General features: G+C 39.7%; 1 protein-coding gene across 2 annotated transcripts in view; it reads left to right on the top strand.

The window, feature by feature from the left end:
* med27 (mediator complex subunit 27) overlaps nt 1-23,853 on the top strand; it is a 241,464-nt gene that overhangs the window by 181,897 nt on the left and 35,714 nt on the right. Inside the window, exon 5 of one of the 2 annotated variants that reach the window (XM_043720349.1) lies at nt 10,674-10,781. The exons of the other annotated variant lie outside the window; for it this stretch is intronic. Coding sequence (XP_043576284.1) covers nt 10,674-10,781 — 108 coding nt within the window. The remainder of the gene's footprint in view (nt 1-10,673; nt 10,782-23,853) is intronic. 2 annotated transcript variants of the gene reach the window in all.

The raw sequence follows: 23,853 nt of genomic DNA on the forward strand, positions 1-23,853 counted from the left end.
GTCATGGTCTAACAGACGACAAGGTTTATTGTGGAATCCATCATAGAATTATTTTCATTCTTCAAGTCCAACATGATTAGACATTTTGGTAAATACATGAAAATGGAAATTCTGTATCAAGGATAATATTTGATATAGTGTCATAGAGATGGAAACACCCTTCGGTCCAACCAGTCCATGCTGACCAGATATCCCAACTCAATCCAGTCCCACCTGCCAGCATCTGACCCATATCCCTCCAAACCCTTCCTATTCATAAACCCATCCAAATGTCTTTTAAATGTTGCAATTGAACCAGCCTCCACCACTTCCTCTGGCAGCTCATTCCATACACATATCACCCATCACATGAAAATATTGCTCCTTAGGTNNNTCCATGCCCCTCATAATTTTGTAAACCTCTATAAGGTCACCCCTCAACCTCCGACGCTCCAGGGGAAAAAGCCCCAGCCTTGCCCTATAGCTCAAATCTTCCAACCCTGGCAACATACTTGTAATCTTTTCTGAAAGCTTTCAAGTTTCACAACATCTTTCCGATAGGAAGGAGAACAGAATTGCACACAATATTCCAACAGTGGCCTAACCAATGTCCTGTACAGCCGCAACAAGACCTCCCAACTCCTGTACTCAATACTCTGACTAGTAAAGGAAAGCATACCAAACGCCTACTTCACTATCCTATCTACCTGCGATTCCACTTTCAAGGAGCTATGAACCTGCACTCCAAAGTCTCTTTGTTCAGCAACACTCCCTAGGACCTTACCATTAAGTGTATAAGTCCTCTGAATTAAACTCCATCTGCCAATTCTCAGCCCATTGACCCATCTGGTCCAGATCCTGTTGTAATCTGAGGTAACCTTCTTCGCTGTTCACTACACCTGCAATTGTGGTGTCATCTGCACACTTACTAACTGTACCTCTTATGCTCGCATCCAAATCATTTATGTAAATGACAAAAAGTAGAGGGCCCAGCACCAATCCTTGTGGCACTCCACTGGTCACAGACCTCCAGTCTGAAAAACAACCCTCCACCACCACCCTCTGTCTTCTACCTTTCAGCCAGTTCTGTAACCAAATGGCTAGTTCTCCCTGTATTCCGTGAGATCTAACCTTGCTAATCAGTCTCCAATGGGGAACCTTGTCGAACGCCTTATTGAAGTCCATATATATCACATCTACTACTCTGCTCTCCTCACTCCTCTTTGTTACTTCTTCAAAAAACTCAATCAAGTTTGTGAGACATGATTTCTCACGCACAAAGCCATGTTGCCTATCCCTAATCAGTCCTTGCCTTTCCAAATATATGTACATCCTGACCCTCCGGATTCCCTCCAACAACTTGCTTACCACAGACATCAGGCTCACTCGTCTATAGTTCCCTGGCTTATCCTTGCCACCTTTCTTGAACGGTAGTACCACGTTAGCCAACCTTCAGTCTTCTGGCACCTCACCTGTGATTATCAATGACACAAATATCTCAGCAAATGGCCCAGCAATCACCTCCCTAGCCTCCCACAGAGTTCTTGGGTACACCTGATCAGGTCCTGGGGATTTATCCACTTTTATGCTTTTCATGATATTCAGCACTTCCTCCTTTGTAATATGGACATTTTTCAAGATGTCACCATCTATTTCCCAATATTCTATATCTTCATTGCCCTTTTCCACAGTGAGCACTGATGCAAAATATTTGTTTGGTACCCCCCATCTCCTGCGGCTCCGCACAAAGGCTGCCTTGCTGATCTTTGAGTGGCCCTGTTCTCTCCCTAGTTACCCTTTTGTCCTTAACGTATTTGTAAAAATCTTTTGGATTCTCCTTAATCCTATTTTCCAAAGCTATCTCATGTGCCCTTTTTGCCCTCCTGGTTGCTCTCTTACTGCCTTTATACTCTTCTAAGGATTCACTCAATCTATGCTGTCTGGACCTGACATATGCCTCCTTCTTTTTCTTAACCAAGCCCTCAATTTCTTGCCTTTCACCCTAACAGGAATATGCTGTCTCTGAACTCTTGTTATTTCATTTCTGAAGGCTACCCATTTTCCAGCCATCCCTTTGCCTGCAAACATCTGCCTCCAATCAGCTTTTGAAAGTTCTTGCCAACTGTCAAAGTTGGTCTTTCTCCAATTTAGAACTTCAACTTTTAGATCTGGTCGATCCTTTTCCAACATGGCTATTTTAAAAATAATAGAATTATGGTTGCTGGCTCCAAAGTGCTCCACCACTGGCACCTCGGTCACCTGCTCTGTCTTATTTCCCAAGAGCAGGTCAAGTTTTGCACCTTCTCTAGTCAGTACATCCACATACTGAATCAGAAAATTTTCTTGTACATGCTTACAAATTCCTCTCCATCTAAACCCTTAACACTATGGCAGTCCCCATCTATGTTTGGAAAGTTAAAAATTCCCTACCATAAGCACCCTATTATTCTTACAGATAACTGGGCTCTCCTTACAAATTTGGTTCTCGATTTCCTGCTGTCTATTAGGGGGTCTATAATACAATCCTCTTCAAGATCCTAAGCGGTTCAACACGCAAGTGCATATTACATCACTATAGTGGGTGGTGCTTCTGACACTCCTCCACATTAATTCTTTCTGACCCTTTCAGACTAATATACAATATCCACTGTATGTGACACTGACCCTGTCTTGTATTGTTAAATAATTGTAGCGAATCCAGGATCAAACTGTGACCACTCATCACTGCACATTAGTTTACTGGATGCATCAAATCATAATACACTACCTCAGCACCAACAAATGCTGAAGCTTGAACTCTTTATCACAAGTGACTATAGATTGCCAGACTGATTATCTGAACAACACATTTTTGAATAAACAGTATACCAGACTATAATGTTTATACTGTGCAACATGAAAGGGTAGCTGGTAGAACCTAATATTTGAAGGTATCCATGATGTGGAGGTGCCAGTGTTGGTCTAGGGTGGACAAAGTTAAAAATCAAGCAACACCAGGTTATAGTCCAAAAGGTTTATTTGGAAGTACTAACTTTTGGAACACTGCTCCTTCATCAGGTAGCTGTAGAGCAGGATCATAAGACACAGAGTTTATAGCAAAAGGTCACTGTGTCATGCAACTGAAATGATAAACTGGACAAACCTAGATTGCTGTTAAGACCTTCATCTTTTGGGGAATGGGTTGTAGGTTTCAGTTCATTAATATGTAAATCCCAGAACTACTTTCAAGTCACATTCTCAAGATAGTTTAAGGTTTCATAAAAAAAGGTGACATCTCCGTTCAGACAGTGTATTAAAGGTGTGAGAATAGAGTCTGTTTGTATCCCAATCTTGAGTCAGATTGGTTCTGTTTCCCAAGTAGGAATTTATAAAATGTTACATGGACAGACTGCCTGCAGATTGTGTGCTTTTTCTACAAAATAGAATGTATCTGCAATTACAATTCTACAAATGCAAATTTAACCTGCTCCACAGCTACCTGATGAAGGAGCAGCACTCCGAAAGCTAGTACTTCAAAATAATCCTGCTGGACTATAACCTGGTGTTGTGTGATTTTTTTTTTGAACTAATATTTGAAGTAAGTGTTACATTTTCATAGAGGTTAACCTATCTATCAATGTACATGTATGAAATGTAACTGAAGTAATTGTGTCAAGCTCCCCATGCCATGTAAGGAATTGCATCTACATCAGGCTTTATCACAAGTTCTATTGTGTCTTCTTGAGTGTCACATTGAATGAATGAATGAACAAATGAATTATTTGCCTACTAAGTTTTGCACATGAATTCCCACAACAAACATATGACTCATGAATACCTAACTCTTTTTGGTGTTTGTTCAAGAGACACTTGTCAATAGCAGAATTCCCTGCCACTCTTCAAATAATAATGATATCTTAAACATCCACTTAAACCATCCAGATACACAGCTGAATCTATGGTTTCAAAACTGACTTCTAAAAAAGCAGTATGCCATCACTCTTGTCCAGAGTGTCAGAAAGATTATTATTCAAGATTTGATTTTGACTCGGTAAGCTTCTGATTCAGAAAAAAATGCAGTGAACCGAGTCGTTGTAGCATATACTCTTCATGGACTGGAAATGCTAACCAGGACTTTGTGTTCTTTGCTGAAAATGTGTTGCTGGAAAAGCGCAGCAGGTCAGGCAGCATCCAGGGAACAGGAGAATCGACGTTTCGGGCATAAGCCTGAAGAAGGGCTTATGCCCGAAACGTCGATTCTCCTGTTCCCTGGATGCTGCCTGACCTGCTGCGCTTTTCCAGCAACACATTTTCAGCTCTGATCTCCAGCATCTGCAGTCCTCACTTTCTCCTCCACTTTGTGTTCTTTGTCAATTTATAGCCAGCCTAACGATAACTTTCTACTATCTACTGCATTACAGAGCTTTACTGAAGTTTTAACCATTTTTCACTGTAATGTATTAGAATCTCCACCATTCCAAAACTACCTGCAAACTGACTGTACCACTTCAGTAAAATTTATTCTTTCAGAGCTGACATTTTACTAATGCCATACTCTGAAATAGATGCAAACATAATTCCTCCTTACCAAATATGATAAAACATTTTCATTCCAAATACGAGAATTGTTTTTAAATTGGCTTTGATTTCCCATCTGGCTTTTGGAAGGGAACTGTTTGCTAGCAAAAGTTCTGTTTTTCTATTCATTACTTAAGCAGGTAGCTTCCACAGCATGCAGGATGAGCGTATTATTTCATTTTCATCCTTAGTTTTAAGAATACTATTTCTCATTCTTTTGGTTATAGCTGTAGGACTGTCAACTGTCTCTATTGGATGGTTTTCTTTATTCATTCATGGGATATAGAAGATACTGGCTGAGTCAGCATTTATTGCCCAACCCTTGTTGGCCCTTGAGAAGGTGGTGATAAGCTGCCTCCTTGAACTTCTGCAGTCCATTTGGCACAGGTAAACCCATGATGCCATTAGGGAGGGAGTTCTAGATGGTAACAGTTGTTTATTTGGAAGGTACTGGGTGTAATGCAGAAGATGCAGGATCAGTTCATTCCAAAAAGGAAGAAAGATTCTAAGGGAAGGCAGGGGTGGCCGTGGCTGACGAGGGAAGTTGAGGACCACATAAAGACAAAAGGGAAAAAGTATAACATAGCAAAGATGAGTGGGAAGCTTTTAAAGATCAACAGAGGATAAGTAAAAAGGAAATACACAAAGAAAATATAAGGTACAAAGGTAAACTGGCCAAAAATATAAAGGAGGATAGTAAAGGCTTTTTTAGGTATGTGAAAAGAAGAAAAAAATGATCAAAACTAAAATTGGACCCTTGAAGACAGAAACGGGTGAATTTATTACGGGAACAAAGAAATGGCCGAAGAGTTGAATTGGAACTTTAGATCTATCTTCACTGCGGAAGACACAAGCAATCTCCCAGATGTAATAGTGGCTGAAGGACCTGAACTGAAGGGAATTTATATTAGGCAGGAAATGGTGTTGGAGAGACTGTTCGGTCTGAAGGCTGATAAATTGCTGGGACCTGATGGTCTGCATCCCAGGGCACTGAAGGAAGTGGCTCTAGAAATCGTGGATGCATTGGTGATCATTTTCCAATGTTCTATAGATTCAGGATCCATTCCTGCGGATTAGACGTGGCTAATGTTGTCCCACTTTTTAAGAAAGGAGGGAGAGAGAAAACAGAGAATTATAGACCAGTTAGTCTGACGTGAAAAATGCTGGAGGCAATTATAAAGGACGAAACTATGACACATCTGGATAGCAGTAACAGGATAGGTCAGAGTCAGCATGGATTTATGAAAGGGAAATCATGCTTGACTAATCTTCTGGAATTTTTTGAGGATGTAACTCTGAAGATGGACAAGGGAGATCCAGTGGATGTAGTATACCTGGACTTTCAGAAAGCCTTTGATAGAGTCCCACATAGGAGGTTAGTGAGCAAAATCAGGGCACGTGGTATTAGGGGCAAAATACTGACATGGATTGAAAATTGGTTGGCTGACAGTGATAGTCGGCTCCCTTTCAGAATGGCAGGCGGTGACCAGTGGTGTGCCGCAGGGATCAGTGCTGGGACCGCAGCTTTTTACAATGTACATTAATGATATAGATGAAGGTATTAAAAGTAATATTAGCAAATTTGCTGATGACACAAAGCTGGGTGGCAGGGTGAAATGTGAGGAGGATGTTAGGAGAATACAGGGTGATCTGGACAGGGGCAGTGAAGAAAGCTAGTAGCATGCTGGCCTTCCTAACAAGAGGAATTGCGTAGAGAAGGAAAGAGGTCCTTTTGCAGCTCTACAGAGCCCTGGTGAGACCGCACCTGGAATATTGTGCGCAGTTTTGGTCTCCATATTTGAGGAAAGACACTCTGGCTATTGAGGGAGTGCAGCGTAGGTTCATGAGGTCAATTCCTGGAATGGCAGGACTATCTTGCGCTGAAAGATTGGAGTGACTGGGCTTGTATACCCTTGAGTTTAGAAGGCTGAGAGGGGATCTGATTGAGACGTTTAAGATTATTAAAGGATGGACATTCTGGAGGCAGGAAGCATGTTTCCGCTGATTGGTGAGTCCCAAACCAGAGGACGCAGCTTAAAAATAAGGGGTAGGCCACTTCAAACAGTGTTGAGGAGAAACTTCTTCACCCAGAGCGTAGTGGGGTATGGAATGCTCTGCCCCAGAAGGCTGTGGAGGCCAAGTCTCTGGATACTTTCAAGAAAGAGTTGGATAGAGCTCTTAAGGATAGTGGAATCAAGGGTTATGGGGATAAGGCAGGAACAGGATATTAATCGAGAATGATCAGCCATGATAATAATGAACGGTGGTGCTGGCTCGAAGGGCAGAATGGCCCACTCCTGCACCTATTGTCTATTGTACTATCGAATGAACCTTGGCGAATTTCTGCAATATGTCTTGTAGATGGTATACACAGCTGCTACTGAACATTGGTGGCGGGAGTGAATGTTTTTGGATGGGGTGCCAATTAATTGGACTGCTTTGTCCTGGATGATGTCAAGTGTTTTGAGTGTTGGAGCTGCATTCATTCAGGCAAGTTACAGTCCTGACTTATGCTTTTTAGATTGTGAGCAGGCTTTGGGGAGTCAGGAGGCAAGTTATTCGGTGCAGGATTCCTAGCCTCTGACCTGATAGTGTAGCTACCCTGTTTATATGGCTAGTCTAGGTCAGTTTCTGGTCAGTGGTATATCCCAGAATGTTGATAATGCGATATTCGGTGATGGTAATGCCTTTGAATGTCAAGGCGCATTGGTTAGATTTCCTCTTGTTGGAGGTGGTCATTGCCTGACACTTAGTGACATGAACGTCACTTGCCACTTGTCAGCCCAAGACTGGACATTATCCATATTTTGCTGCACTTGAACATAGACTGTGTTAATATTTGAGGAGACATGAATGGTGCTGCACATTGTGCAGTTGTCAGCAAACATTCCCAATTCAGACATGAGAAGGGCATTGAAGCAGCTGAAGATGGTTGAGCTAGGACAATACCCTGAGCAATTCCTACAGTGATGTCCTGGAACTAAGATGACTGAAGTCCAACAACCAGAACCAGCTTCTTTTGTGTTAGGCATGACTCCAACCAATGGGGAGTTTTCCCACTGATTCCAGTTTTCCTCAGGTTCGTTGATACCACATTCGATCAAATGCGGCTTTGATGTTAAGGGCAGTCACTCTTGTTTCACCCCTGGAATTCAGCTCTTTTGTTCATGTTTGAATTGTAAGGCTGTCTTAAGGTAAGAGCAGAGTGTCCTTGGTGAAACCCAAACTGAGCATTGGTGAGCAGATTGCTGCTGAGTAAGTACTGCACGGTAACACTGTTGCTGACACCTTCCGTTAGTTAACTGATGATTGAGAATAGACTGGTGGCATGGTAATCACCTGGGTTGATTGGTCCTGCTTTTTGTGCACAGGACATATCTGAGCAGTTTTTCATCTGGTCAGGTAGATGCAAATGTTGTAGCTGTTCCGGTCCAGCTTGGCAAGTTCCAGAGCAGTATTCAGTATTATCACCAGTATGTTGATAGGACCCATGTCATTTACTGTATGCTGTACCTCCAGCCATTTATTAATATAATGGAGTCAATGTAATTAATTGACGGCTGCCATCTGTAATGTTGAAGGTGGCAAAACTGAAGATTGTTGCACATGCTTCAGCCTTCTCTTTTGCACTGATATGTTGGATTCCCCCAACATTGAGGATGTTTGTGGAGCCATCTACTCCAGTAAGTTGTTGAATTGTCCTCCAACTTTCATGACTGGATGTTAACAGGACAGCAGAGCTTACACCTGATCCTATTGATTGTGGAATTGCTTAGCTGTCTGCAGTTTGCTGTTTGAAACCCAACTAGTCCTATTTTGTGCTTCAATTCTAGGAATGCCTGATGCCGCTCCTGACATACCAGGGTTGATTCGATAGTGATGGTAGGGTGGGGGGATATGCCAGGCCAAGAGTTGTAGATTGTTTCAGAGTATGATTCTGCTGCTGATGATGGCTCACAGCACCTCATGGATGCTCATATCTTGAGTTATTAGATGTGTTTGAAGTCTGTCTCATTTAGGGTGATAAGACCACCCAGCACAATGGAGGTTATCCTCAATGGGTGAAGAGGATACAAAAACAAATACAATGTATTTTTCAAATTTAATTCTTTTGAATGAGTCAAAGTTGTGAGGAAGCAGTAAGATTCAGATGCACAAATAATGAAAAGTCATCGAAAGAATGGCTTTTGTTTCAGGGGAGCTGAGAAACAAAAGTGATGTTCTCATTTTCTGAATGTTTGATTTGATTTTTTTCTTGAATCCTGCTTTGACTTTTTGTTTGGCACCCTAACTTCAAATATCTATTAGTTCAGCAAGAGTTGCAGTTCAGATATTCATCAATAGACAATAGGTGCAGGAGTAGGCCTTTCAGCCCTTCGAGCCTGCACCACCATTCATTATGATCATGGCTGATCATCCTCAATCAAAATGACTACCTGAGTTTAAAGTGTTAAATTATAAATGCTAATTATATAAAGTTTATTTGTTCTCCTTTGAGTTTAGAAGCTTGAATGATAATCTAATTGAGATGTTTAAAGTGACAGAAGGATTGATGCAGAGAAACTATTTCCAGAATTAATCTATATTGAATTTTGCAATTAGAAATCAGCTTTGTCAGATGTTGATTTATAAGGAGGGTCATGTAATATATTGTTGCTTAAGAGCTTTGATGAGTCTCACTGGTCACATCAGGCACAAGAAAGGTCAACAGTAATGAGGAGAGGTTTATTCAGTTAGTTCATATAATGTAGGCATTGTTGGTTAAGCAGTTAAGAGCCAGTCTCATTAGTGTGGGTTTAAGTCACATGTAGGCCAGTACAGGTAAGGTGAAAGGTTTATTTCCTTGAAAGACTTTTTTTTCCAACAACATGGTTGCTATTTGACTAGCTTTTTCTCCATTCCAAGTTTACTTAAACTAGATTAAAATTTCACCACCTGCCATGGGATTTTAACCGTTATCCATAACATTTAACCTGAGGTTCTGGATTAGCATGTACATTATGCTGTTTGGTTTGATATATTATATAATACAATTTTACAAATTATTTAACTTGACAATTCTTAGGATGAAGTGTATTCAATTTAGAGGTAAATGTGATTTTCAAAAATGCAGAAATGCTCAATCAGTTGTAAACACAAGATGTTGACAAGTCTTACCTCTAACTTTAACCTTATTTCTGCAGCAACAGTAACTGATTAAACACACTGATTAATCGTAGCAGTTGTAAGAATATTGGTTGCATTAACTCGCAGTAGAAACATTCACAGAACTCTGTAATTATTATAGCCTAAGGCTCTGTGACCTGGTGTATTGAGTAACTTTCTCAAGTGTTCTTTGGGATTAAAAGCTCATTATAGCCTGCAGCCACATTTCACACAGCTAATGCACAGAGCCGTGTGTAATATAGTACATGTTAGAATGGTTTGACAGGTTTCTAAAAGTTTTCCCTGCAGTAGGTGCAGCTGATTGCTAATAATGCCTTTTTATATTAAAGTTGCACTCAAATGTAAGCTAATTATATAAAATATAAAATACAATATTTCAGACTCCTAATATGAAATTCACCTTCAAATTTCAGAGCAATGTTAATACAGACAAATAACAGCCCACTGTGCATCTTAATGCAGTGAGTTCCTGAGTTAAGCCGTAGTATTTTGGAGAAAGTGCGAAATAGAACCTAGAAGCATACTTGAAGGCCAGGCAACAACGGCCATTGATTCAAAACTGTTTCCATTCCTAAGATTCTGAAGTACAGCCCCCATACCACTAGAAACAATCATTTTAAAATATATAAGTATACTTCAGTTAATCGTAAAAATATTTTAAGATTTGATGGTAATGATCATCTTAGATGTTTATGTTTCTTGGAATACTTTAAATAACAGATTGTACTGTTCAGTGTTTATAACGTGGTCAGATTGTTTTATTAGAGGTAAGTTGCTGTAAAGCAAATATAATGGTTTAATACAAACTTATTTTCTCATAGTTACATGTACATATTGTATCACAAAGGCAGCTGGCGAGTAATCATCCAATATTTTTTCCCCCTCAAGAGTGGTCACTACCTTGTGAGTATATCCCTCTGGAAACCTCATGTATCCTAATGATCTGTTCTGCTTCATAATTTTTGTTCCAGGTCACACTTGGAAAGGTATTAAAGGCAATAGTTGTGATGAGGAGTTTATTTATTGATCGGACAATCGTTAAAGCATATAATGAAAACATCTACGCAGAAGATGGGAAGGTAGGACGTTTGAAACATTAACTTGATTTTTGGAAAAGGTCTTTACAATATCTCAGTTGTTTATTACAAATCAGTCTGGATATTACAGCTGCAAATATTGTAAAAAAAATTGGAGAAATGCATGGAACCAAAGTGAGTTTCTGAATTTTTTGTATTCTAAGAATGATTACAGGTAATATGACTCCTGTTACTAGTGCAGTTTGCATTGCATTCTACATTTTATAGAAAATAATCAGCGTTTTGTAGTGTTTATTATGCAGAATAATAGCTTCATAGCTAGAGGATTTTAAAGTTAATGCACCAGTGATTTTTGATTAAATTTGAAGGATTGAAGGCTAGCAAAAAAACTCAACCGTTAGCATGCAGGCTGCTATGTAAGGGAGAGGAGAGGGATATTGGTTTTCATAATAAAGGAATAATTGTACCACTGGACATCGCAGGATTGAAAACAAACTTGTTAAACGTAAAGTCGTGACCAATCTGATTTTTGCTAATTGGCCTAATTGGTCATGGGTGAAACTAGGACTAGAGGGCATAATCTCAGAATAAAGGGATGCCAATTTAAGGTAGGCGGGCAGGAATTTCTTCTGACAGAGGATTGTATCTTTGGAACTCCTTCCCACAGAAAGCTGTCAGGGTTGCATCCTTGTGTATATTTAAATTCTTGATCAGTACAGGGTATTAAGGATTATGGGGAAAAGGCAGGAAAGTTATCATGAGGGATGTTGGATTGGTCATGATCCTATTGAATGGCAGTGAATCAGGCTCGAGGGACTGGATGGACTACTCCTGTCCCTGTGTCTTATGGCCTTAGATCTGGGATTTATTCTGTATCTCACAGTTCTATTCATTTCCAGCAATTTAAGTAACTACAGTTAATGATCAGATTAGATTCCCTTCAGTGTGGAAACAGGCCATTTGGCCCCACCAGTCCACACAGACCCTCCAAAGAGTAACCCACCCAGATTCATTTCCCTCTGACTAATGCACCTAACATTATGGGCAATTTAGCATGGCTAATCCACCTGACCTGCACATCTTTGGATTGTGGGAGGAAACCAGAGCACCCACAGGAAACCCACGCAGACCCTGGAAGAATGTCCAAACTCCACAAAGACAGTCGCCTGAGGCTGGACTCGAGCCCAGGTCCCTGACACTGTGAGGCAGCAGTGTTAACCACTGAGCCACCGTGCTACCCAAAACTCCTTTTTCTTCCTCTTCTGTGATCAGCTTCTAATCTATTTTGCTTTCTTCTCCTTATTGCACATCTCTTGATCTTCTCCAGTGATACTTTGTTGAAAGTTACCTGAAAATCCATGTGTATTGCATCCAATGTACCTTTTTTTAATCTAATATCTATCATCTCTACAAAAGTGATGAAAATCACTGTACTATATAGCTTATTTTAATTTTTGCAAATCTTTCAATTAAACTAAAAGTCTTTGGAATCAACTGAAGATTGGGAGTTTTTTTTAAAAAGGAGAACTAAATGAAATTTGTATTTCCAGCATGGGGGCAGTGTTGCAGATTGGAGTCTGACAGGAATTGGTGTTTGGAACTCTCAAGACTGCATAACTTGCCAAGGTGCTGAAACAATGTACAAAACTGGTTTCTTAGCAGAATAGAGCTGAAAATGTGTTGCTGGAAAAGCGCAGCAGGTCAGGCAGCATCCAGGGAACAGGAGAATCGACGTTTCGGGCATAAGCCCTTCTTCAGGAATGATTCGTGAAGAAGGGCTTATGCCCGAAACGTCGATTCTCCTGTTCCCTAGATGCTGCCTGACCTGCTGCGCTTTTCCAGCAACACATTTTCAGCTCTGATCTCCAGCATCTGCAGACCTCACTTTCTCTTCTTAGCAGAATACTAAAACAGTAAAATAGAATATGGGGGAGGTGACGGCCAAGTGGTATTATCACTGGTAATGGTCTTGGGGACTTTGGGATCGAATCCCACTATGGCAGCCAGTGGAATTTAAATTCACTACAACATCTGAAATTATGTGACTAACGATGACCATGAATCCATTGTTGATTGTTGAAAATAACCCATCTGGATCCTTACCTGGCCTGACCTACATGTGACTCCAGACCCACAGCAATGTAGTTGACACTTAATCACCCTCTGGGCAATAAATGCTATGGCCTCGTCAATAACTCCCTCATCCATGAATTTCTTTTTATTAGGTCCAACTGAAACTGGATGCCATTCAAAATTTGTAGAAGACCTTGATTCAATTATACAATTTTGCAAACAAACGAAGTTTTTTCTTGAAATGAAAAGTTGTGCAACATTAGTGCCTGATGCTTTGAATAAAACAGAACATCAAGATTTAGAATGTGATGCATGACTGAACACTTTCAATCTCTGTGAAATGATTAAAAATCAGTTTAATTTTGATCAACTAAACATCGGAAACCCTATCACTATAATTGAGAACCTCCAAACCAAATGACTGAGAAATCCTCACAAGTAGAGTTTCCACTGTGCCTACCCAGAGCATTTGAGCACTAGTTAGCAAGAATTAAGATCTGGGGACTAAAGAATAATTAAGTCTGCTGTTGAAGTTTAACTGATTTGAGCCATGCTGCTTACCAGTATTGTGCTGGAAAACGTATTGCTACGTATCGAACTTAGACCACCTTATCTGTTAAGAGATTTATTCAGTGGATAATCTAAAGGGAATAAGTTGTGTGCTAGTATCACAAAAACAGCATTGAAGTCTTGAAAAAACATAGAAGAAGGTATTTCTCTTTCTCATAATGCTGTTCTCATCATGGATATAGGCACCTTGTGACAGGAAGAGCAACTAAGTTTATCACTGGTGAAGATACAGATTTAGGACTTTCTAGCAGAATTAGGGAATTCTGGGATTTAACACCACCTCTGAGATTTGCAAGTATATCGGGTCAGTTTGGAAATGTAAAGTTTAAGCAATCTCAGACTGGAAACAATAGGGTCCTTGTCCCTTCTGATACCTATCCTGCCATGCCCTTCTTGCATCCTCCCTTACCAGAGCCCTTGACAACTGAAGATCAAACCCAATATTACAGCAATCGTAATTGGGAATATACAAGAGACCTGAATTAGAGATGTGAGGTTTGTAGATTTGGAGGACAATACAGAGATTGGGAGGGATAAGATCATAGAGGTATTTGAAAACAAGATGAGAATTTTAAGATCAGCCATTACTTGTCCAGGATCCAATGTAGATCCATGAGCATAATGGAATAGAACTTGCTGTGTGTTAAGATATGGACAGCCAAGTATTGAATAACCTCAGGTTTATGGAGAGTAGAATCAACCGGAGGTATCATTTAATATCACCAATCAGTTCAATAAATAATTTGTCCAGGCATATTTACAAAGCATGTCACCTGATGCTTAAAGATGCGTCAACTTTGATTCCTTAAAAAAAAAACTTCGATTAGTGTAGTGTGCTAGAGTATAGACGACTGAACATAAAAACATAGATAACATTATCTTTCGTTTATTTTAGAATATAAACAGTTTATTCTTCAAGTTAGGGGCTCACTTGTATGAGTGAGTTCTCTGTGTCCTTGAATTGTGCTTATTTTGTCTTTGTGACTTTCACTACTGCACAGCAAGTATGAGCTATTGATCACTTAAGTGTTTGAAGGGTATTCCAGGACGATTTGTTCATTGACACATTAACTAATGTGCTCTGTTTGATGTATTGAATATGACACATCTATATTCTTTCACACCAAAGTGCATTTCAGCAGTTCAGATATTTCACTGTTTGATTCCTAGCTGCCAGGTTGCAAGTTTGAACCTTCCTGTTATGTGGTGAACATGAGTACATCTTGGCTGTTTGATTCCAGCTTTCTTTGGCAGACAGTAAATTGACCAAATCGTAAACCAGTTACATTCCACAACTCCAGATATTCCAATAGCCATTGTATGCTGGAGTTGTGTATTAGGATCATCCTGATTCCCTGAAATTGCAGATTCTGATGGGCAATTCACATGCATCTGAAATCCACTGAGAACGTCAATTACAAACAGAATTTGGAGGATTCCATCTCACTTACGAAGCAATAGAAGATTGAAAACCTACTATAACTCCTCGGTCATTGTTAAACTGATCTCTCATTCCCCTCCACATCTCCAAAAAAATCAAGAACACCCTCTTCAAACCAAATGCTCTTCTCTACTTACCATTTTGGGTCCCCACCCGCTGTTTGAGTGCACAACCATTTTAACCGTCCAATAAAATTTCTAAACTAATCTGTTTCTTTTTTTTTGGATGCAATCTCATCTTTGCGAGAACCTGGCCAGATTTATCAGGATTTGGTTTACCTTTTTCCAAGTAGGGTTGTTGATTCACAACCACATCTGATTTATTCTGCCTAATATTTGTATCTGAAGGCCTAAAAACTTGATTTCCAATCTTATAAAGTTTGTCCGTAAATTTTAAAAGAATTTCTAAAACTTCCATTTGTTGAACTTCTAGCTCTGAGAATGCTTCCCGTAGCAAGTAACAGCGCCAAGTCTTCTGTTTGTTTTCTTGTTGATGATGACAATCTGTGTCTACGTATCCACTGCAATTTTTCTTTGATTGTCAGCTGTTCATGAAATGTGAATGGGAAGCCACATCCCAATACTTAGCACTTTGTTCTTCTCTAAAGTTATTCCAGTTGCAGTCTTAGTTTGACAATAACATAATTTCTAACCCTCACTTTTAGATAACCATCGTCTACGGTCAATGTCTTATAAAATCCAACTAGTCTGTGAAATAGAAGTCAAAGACTCCTCTCTTTAGTTTATTAACTACTCAGTCTTGTAGCTCCTTGCACACACTAGTGATATCTGTTCCCCTTTAATGTCTTCCTGATCAATTAATTCTAATCACCTGCTTAACTACTTGCTGTATTAATATCTTCACTTTTGTCACTCTTTCCACAAATTGTAAAGGAAATTGTCATGATTTTTTTGGACTTTGTCACTCATATTCATCCTTGTGTTGTGATTCATTGTGGTGTGAGCTGTTTTCTAAACAGTGTTAATCATCGACCCATGATCCTTTCAGTAATCCTTGTTGGTAAAGTTTTTTCTTGCTGCTGACTGTATATCCTGAAGCATTCAGGGAATGAGCACCTGAATATTTTCAGTCTGAAGAAAAGAAACACCTTAATTAAGTTTCAACCAAAACCTTATCTTGCCCTTTATACATTGTAAGATGTGTATATATATAGTTGTGAAAGGCCCTGTTTGTTCCAAGTACCTGCTATAAACACTTTGCAGTGCACAAACTAAAGAACTCATGCAAATTAGAAATGCTATTGTACTTGTGTACTATGATTGACAGTTGTCATGGAAATAAATGCAGTCCTTTCTCTCGCCTGAAGGAGAGGGCGTTTGAATTGGGGAGAAGCATCAGTGAAAATGAGAATAGAATATAGTTCAAAGATATGTCTAAATAAGTATGTTTGTGCATTTTTTTTTAATATGTGTGTGTGTCCATATACAATCAAGTGTTTTTGCATTTTATAATGTCTATTAAATGGTATGAAAAATAATTAATTGAAAAGCAATCGCTGGTGAAAGATTAAATCTTGACACTCAATTAAAATATTTTCATTCTTGGGGAAAGAAAGGATCATGATCTTGTAGTCCTTGCTGTGGGTATTTTTATTTCCTGAAGCATTGGTTGCTTGCTAATTTAAAACTGTTAAAGATGCCTGTGCAGTCCTGACTGAATTTCAGTTAAAACCACTGGGGTTGTGTTTTTGCCAAGGCATTGTTAATTACCTAGAAACAGGAGCAAAGAGGCACCTCCCAGAGTAGCAGAGGGAGAAGAATTTTATCAAAGCATAGGTTCAAAGATGCTGAAATCTGTCTCTTGGGTCATTTCTGATCCCCAATCCTTCTGACTTCAAAGTGAGATATCTTCCGAAGAGGGGGGCTGAATTTGGTTCTTTAATCAGTGCTGACACAAGCCCTGTTTGATATTAGAAGCAGGGAACAGTTTGATTTGTGCTATCCTTTTGAAATCGTTCTGATGACCTTCAGAAACCTTCATTACTGACTTACCAGGAAGAAAAACCTGCAGCAAGATAGGATTGGGTTTAATTCTGATGCCGTAAGTGTCTGAATTGCGCTTGCAGTATTTATTACAAATATAGTGCTTGATAGAAAGTGAATAGATGTGCATTAATGTGCAAGTGAAGTACATTATTTAATTTGTTGACTTCTTGATGTATTGCTATGAAGGCATGAGCATTTTGCCACTAGTCAACATGATCAAGAGTAGTCCTCTATTGGAGCTTTACAGCAGGCCTAAATAGATTGATTTTCATCCATTTGCACTCCATTAGTGTATTGCACGACTCCTTTCAGTTAACCTTTTTCTCCTAATATTTATAAGTTTTGATTTGAGCAGCAGTGTAACTTTCTGTTTGTACATTTTTAATCAGGAAACAGAATACAGATGCTGCAAAGAAATATTTTTCCAAAAGGCTCACTTTTAAATAATTAATAATATTTTAAATCATTCTTCATTATCCACCCAGTCTGGTTTTTTTTTCTTTGCCTGGTATCACAATGTATGGAATAACGACACTATGATAGTTCTAAACCATCATGAACTGAGGAAGGAAAACACTTTTTTTTGATTTTTTTTTAACTCTGGTTCGCCTCACCGATTATTTTTGTTTCCCTTCGCATTATGAAACATTCCAATAGCCAGTGTCTCAGCTAATAAATTGGGGGAAGAAGTTCTTAGAAAGCTATGCATAACTGACAAGTTTATATCAGCGGGTGTAATCTCCTTCAAAATTTAAGGGCCCAGTAACTAGCTGAGGCACAGACTTGGAAAGTCACAAAACATATCGTAGGTTATGCAGCATTTATTGCACTTGGGCAGTAGGAACAGCTGCAATTGGTCTTGCACACTCAAGGGGATGAATTAATGAGATACCTGCTACTGGATATTCTAGAGTTACATCTGGAAGTGGCTGAAGATAGTATTAATGTTAAACTTGAACCTAAGGTCAAATAGTTTGAAGTACATTATTGATTTAACATGATTAATGTCCAGCTGGGACAACTCTGGTTGTTTGGTACTGATTACTAATTAACAGTAAGCCAGCAAGAAGCTGTCAGAGGAGAAGGAGGAAATTGGTTGATTTCCTTCAGAAATGGAATGCAGAAATTGATTCTCACTTTACAGAAAACGGACATTTGGCCCATCTGTCAGTTCTGAGCATTATCCAATTAGTTGAAATACTCCCTTTTCCTTCTCTAAAATGCTGAAAATATTTTCTCATCAAACATGACCAACTTCCTCCTAAAATATGCAATAGATATTGAATCTGCTTTCGCCACTAGTCTGGTAGACAGCTCTAGTTCAAAATTTCTCACTGGTACCTTTCGCAACCATCTTATTCTTTTAAGTTATTTTAAATCCATACCTTCTGCTTATGACCCACCCACCACTGGAAACTATTTCTCTTCATTTACTCTATTAACATTTCTTAATTTTGAACATCAGGGCTTTAAACTAAATAGTGAAGGGGTGGATTCAGTTGCATGGAAAATTATGGAAGTCTTAAAGCAAGGGTTGAAGTTTTCAGAACAAGTAGTTGGACAAAATATGGAAAGGCTCCGGAATCTAACTTCAGGCACAACAGAGAGGGAGACAAGTGTGAGAAGTGGGGCAGGACTGAGAATGCGGTACTTAAATGCAAGCAGTATACAAAACAAGGTAAATGAACTTTAACGCAGGTTAAAATTGATGGACTCACCGAACTGGAGACTTTTCCAGCTGATATACTCTTTTCCAGAACAGCAGAGCAAGGCTAAAAAACACATTCCATTCTGGAAGAAGATTCACACGGGAGTAAGCAACACCTCCATTCCGGTTAGATTCACACATGTATTGGGACATAATTTTTACACCACAGCCAGGAATTGAATATCTAAGACTACGTGTCCTGTCTAAAGGACAGGCAAGTGGACGAGATTGTCTCGTTAGGAAGAAATTAAACTAAATCAATTGCAAGAAGTGATATAGCGTTGGAAGAGGTAGAATCTGTGTGGGTAGAATTGAGGAACCTCAAAGGAAAATAGACCATGATGAGAGTTGTGTTCAGGCCTCCTAGCAGCACTCAGGATGTGAAGAAGATAAATCAGGAGAAAAAAAAGGCATGTAAGAAAGGCACTATGGGGGCTTCAAGATGCAGGTGGACTAGGAAAATCAGGTTGGTATTCAAGAAAACAAATTCCTGGAATGTCTACAAGATTTCTTTTTGGAGCAACTTGTGGTAGAGCCCACTAGGGAACAGACAGTTCTGGATTAAGTGATGTCTAAAGGGACAGGCTTGATCAGAGAACTGAAGGTGAAGAAGCCGCTCTGGGGCAGTGACCATAATACAGAATTCAACCTGCAGTCTGAGAGAGAGAAGATTGAATCAGATGTAACAGCATTACAATTGAGTAAAGATAAATACAAAAACGTAAGGGAGTTGCTGCCCAGAGTTGATTGGAAGGGAACCCTAGCAGGGAAAATGGTGGAGCAGCAATAGTAGGATTTTCTGGGGATAATTTGGAAGGCACAGCAGAAATTCATCCCAAGGAATAAGAAACATGTTAAGGGGAGGATAAGGCAGCCATGGCTGATAAGGAAAGTCAGGGACAGCATAGAAACAAAAGAAAAAGTATTCAAAGTGGTGAAGATTAGTTGGGAGCGAGAGGATTGGATGCCTTTTAAAAACTAGCAGATGGTAACTAAAAAAAAGGGGGAAGAGAAGGTGAAATATTAAAGTAAGCTAGCTAGTAATATAAGAGAAAATTGAGTTTTTTTTGATATTTAAAAGGTAAGGGAGAGGCAAGTGGACATTGGACTGATAGAAAACCAGCTGGAGAAGTATTAATGGGGAACGAAGAAATGACGGAGGAACTGAATAGGTACTTCACATAAGTACTTTCACAGTGGAAGATGCAAGCAACATACCAGAACTTCAAGAGTCAGGGGGCAGAGGCGAGTTTAATGGCCATCATTAAGGAGAAGGTGCTGGGGAAGGTGAAAGGTCTGAAGGCAGATAAATCACTGAGACCAGATGGACTACATCCCAGAGTTCTGAATGAGATAGCTGAGGAAATTGTAGACAATTGGAGATCTTTTAGGAATCATTGGAGTCGGGGAAGGTCCCGGAGGACTGGAAAATGGCTAATGTAACATCGCTGTTTCAGAAAGGAGGGAGGCAGAAGACAGGAAACTATGGGTCAGTTAGCCTGATCTCGGTCATCGGTAAGATTTTGAGTCCATTTTTAAAAATGCAATTGAGGAATACTTGGGAATGCATGGTAAAATAGGTCAATGTTGTCAACGGGAGGTCATGCCTGATATTTCTGTTAGAATTAGAAGTCATAGAATTATCTGAAATAATAATTACATTTAATAACATATTTGTATAGATAAATTTACTTGCAATTGTTTGAGGAGATAACAAGCAAGTTAGAGAAAGGAGAAGCGATGGATGTGATCTGTTTGGATTTCCAGAAGACCTTTGACAAAATGCACCTGTGATGTGCTGGTGATAGAGGGAGTAAGTCTTCAGAGTAATTTGATTTTTTTATCTTGGATGATTATAACATCACTAAGAGAAAGCCATTTTAGCTACAGACCTTAGATAGCTGGCTGAAGTCTGCATTGCCATTCCTCAACCACTATTGAATGTATAACTTTTACTGTACCAGAATAAATAAGGTCTCAAGATGCCAGCTGTATTCTGTTATGTATAAGGGCAACATCACTTAATTCTCAGCAATAATGCATTCAAAATATTGCAAATCAATTTCAGAGCAAGAACCTTCTATATTATGTAGAATCATAGAATCCCTACAGTGTGGAAGCAGGCCATTCAACTCATGGAGTCCACACTGCCCCTCTGAAGAACATCCCACCCAGACATATTTCCCCTACCCCATCCCTGTAACCCTGCATTTCCCATAGCCTGCATATACCTGGACACTGTGGGCAATTTAGCATAACTAATCCGCCTAACCCTGCACATCTTTAGACTGTGGGAGGAAACCAGAATGTCTGCTGGAAACCCATGCAGGCACGTAGAGAATGTGCAGACTCCACACTGACAGTCGCCCGAGGCTGGAATTGAACCCGGGTCCCTGGCACTGTCTGGCAACAGTACTAACTGCTGAGTCACTGTGCCACTAATTACAGTATTCATTTATTAACGACTGTCTCAAATTGAGCTGCTTGCATTAGGAAACTGAGCAATCAAACTGGTTGATTGATGCCAGATTATTTATAGTGAGACGAATGCCAATAAACTCAAATTAAGGAAAAGTAGAACTAGTTGTTAAAACAAGAGAAAACAGAATGAGAGCTGTAGTATGAAGAGCTCCAATTCTGAAAGTGGTTATTAGTTATTTTTCTTGAAATGATAAAGTTGTAAGGCAGTAATTTGTGTACTGGGAACTTCAGTAACTGATACAGGATTGAGAAGTTTGGTGTTTCCCAGTGCAGAAAGTAGGTGATAACAGCTCATGTGGACACTTCTGGCATACAGGGCACTCCAAAATGCTCAAGTGATGCTGTGGAGGGGCCATAATGACGTTTCTCTGGCCTGCTAAGTTTTCAAGAGAGGACTGTCTATGAAAAGAACCACAAGGCAAGTTAATGACTGCAAGTAATCAAAACTAGAAGTGCAGAAAGAATGCCAGAAGTTATTAGCATAAGTTTTAAAAAGCTTTTCCTGTATCATAACCAAAAAGTGAAATTGAATAGCAGCCTATGTGTAGCGTGTTTCACATAACTAAATGTCCCAAGGCATTTCACGGGGCATTATAAAACAAAGTATGACACTGATCCATATAAAGGAGGTATTAGGTCAGGTGACCAAAGCTTTGAATATTTTAAGAACTATTATAATGAAAACAAGTGTAATGGAGGGGACAAAGTGCTAGAAGGAGGGAGTCTCGGAGCTCAAGAACTAGGCAACTGAAGGCATGGCCACCAATGAAGGAACGATTGTGGATGCATGAGAGGCCGGAATTAAAGAAGTGCAAATATCTCTGAAGTTTGTGGGGCTGGAGGAGGTTGCAGAGATGGCAAGGGCAAGACCCCAGATGAATTTGAAAATAAGGGGAATGTTATCATTTAAAATCCTGCTTGCCTGGGCGTTAATGACGGCCATTGCACACAGAGTATGATTGTGGTAATTGCTGAGAGTTAAGACTTGAGTAGCAGACTTTTAGTTTTGGATGATCTCATGTTTGTGGTGTTTCAAATGACACTAGACACAGACAGGTAGAAGTCTGGACAATATGGGCAATTTAGCATGACCAATCCACCTAACCTGCACATCTTTGGACTGTGGGAGGAAACTGGATTTTAGTCTACCTCAGGCATGCTGGAATATAACTCGAGATCTTTTTTTCATTCATTCATAGGATGTGGGCATCACTAGCTAGGCTAGCATTTATTGCCTATCCCTGATTACCCAGAGGGCAGTTAAGAGTCAACCACATTGCTGTGGGCCTGCAGTCATGTGCAGGCCAGACCAGGTGAGGATGGAAGATTTCCTTCCCTGCCCAATGAACTATGTTTCCTTACGTTCATACCCATTTTGTCATTTTTTTAAAAAAAAATTACTTGTTTTTGATATCCAGAAGTACTCTTACTCAACTGACTTTTTTGCTGTCACCTATGGCATTTTTTCATCTAATAACCACTTCTAGAAAACTACCCATTGTTTTCTGATTAATTTACATGCGAAGGTAGTTTGCAAAGAGCAATGCAGACTATCAAAGATGAGGAAGAGATTGGGAGAGGGCGTCATGCCATTATCACATGACCATAAAGAGATGGGACAATTACAGTATCACTGTCTTACTCAAAGGCCAGTATTGAGATGAACGTATTCCATTGTAAGGCTAATCAAGCTCCTATGTGCTTTTGTCCAGTGACCATATCCCTTGAAAATGCAGTCCTGTTCCCATTTACAACAATTATCTATGTGCAACATTAATGAGTTTATACTTTTACATACATTGTCATGGTATATCTCTTTGTAGCCAAATGGCTCATGTGCCCTTTGTCTGTACAATTCTGAATTCAGCTTGCATTCACTATATTTTGTTTTAACCATTTAAGCCTCAACTTCTTTGCCTGCTATATATCTACATACCCTTCTATATCTGTGTCTAGTTGTCTAATTAATTTCTGTTTGTGATGGGCATCCACGTTAGGGTGGATAAAATGAGAAAAACTAGCCAGGAATGCATTGGAGTAGTTGAGTCTAGCGGTAATGAAAGTGATAATTAGGATTTCAATAGCAAAGAAACTAAAAATAAATGATCTTAAAGATATCTGTTGTACTGTTTGAGATTGTATTGCCAACAACAATGTAGTGCAGCATGCACCACCGAGAGCTCCATATGAAAAGAAACTGGACTGATTAGGAATGGATGCATTGGTGTTTAGAAGAATGAGGGATCATCACATAGAAATGAATAAAATTCTGACAGGGCTAAACAGGGTAAACACAGAAAGCAAGTTCCAGATAACTGGGAGAATCCGGGGTCAGAGTCCAAGGATATGGGGTTGGCCATTCAGGACTGAGATGAAGAGGAACATCTTCACCCAGCGAGCAATGAGCTTGTGGAATTGGTTGAGGTCAAATCACTGAATGTTTTCAAGAAGGAGTTAGAGAGAGTTCTTGGAGCTAACGGGAATAGGAATGAAAAAACTCCACATGAACAGTATATGAGCTCTGTCTATCCAGTTCAGAGCCAGTCCCTGGAACTTGAAATTTCTGAGATTCCTGTTTGTCATTCAGCCAGGGCTCCTTGATTGGCTCAGATATAACAGAGGTAAAAACAATGACTGAAGATGCTGGAAACCAGATTCTGAATTAGTGGTGCTGGAAGAGCACAGCAGTTCAGGCAGCATCCAAGGAGCAGCGAAATCGACGTTTCAGGCAAAAGCCCTTCATCAGGAATAAAGGCAGTGAGCCTGAAGCTAAGCTAGAGGAGGGTGGGGGTGGAGAATTAAGCTAGAGGAGGGTGGGGGTGGGAAGAAAGTAGC

This window comes from Chiloscyllium plagiosum, chromosome 30 (genome assembly GCF_004010195.1).
Source record: "Chiloscyllium plagiosum isolate BGI_BamShark_2017 chromosome 30, ASM401019v2, whole genome shotgun sequence".
Lineage (NCBI taxonomy): Eukaryota > Metazoa > Chordata > Chondrichthyes > Orectolobiformes > Hemiscylliidae > Chiloscyllium > Chiloscyllium plagiosum.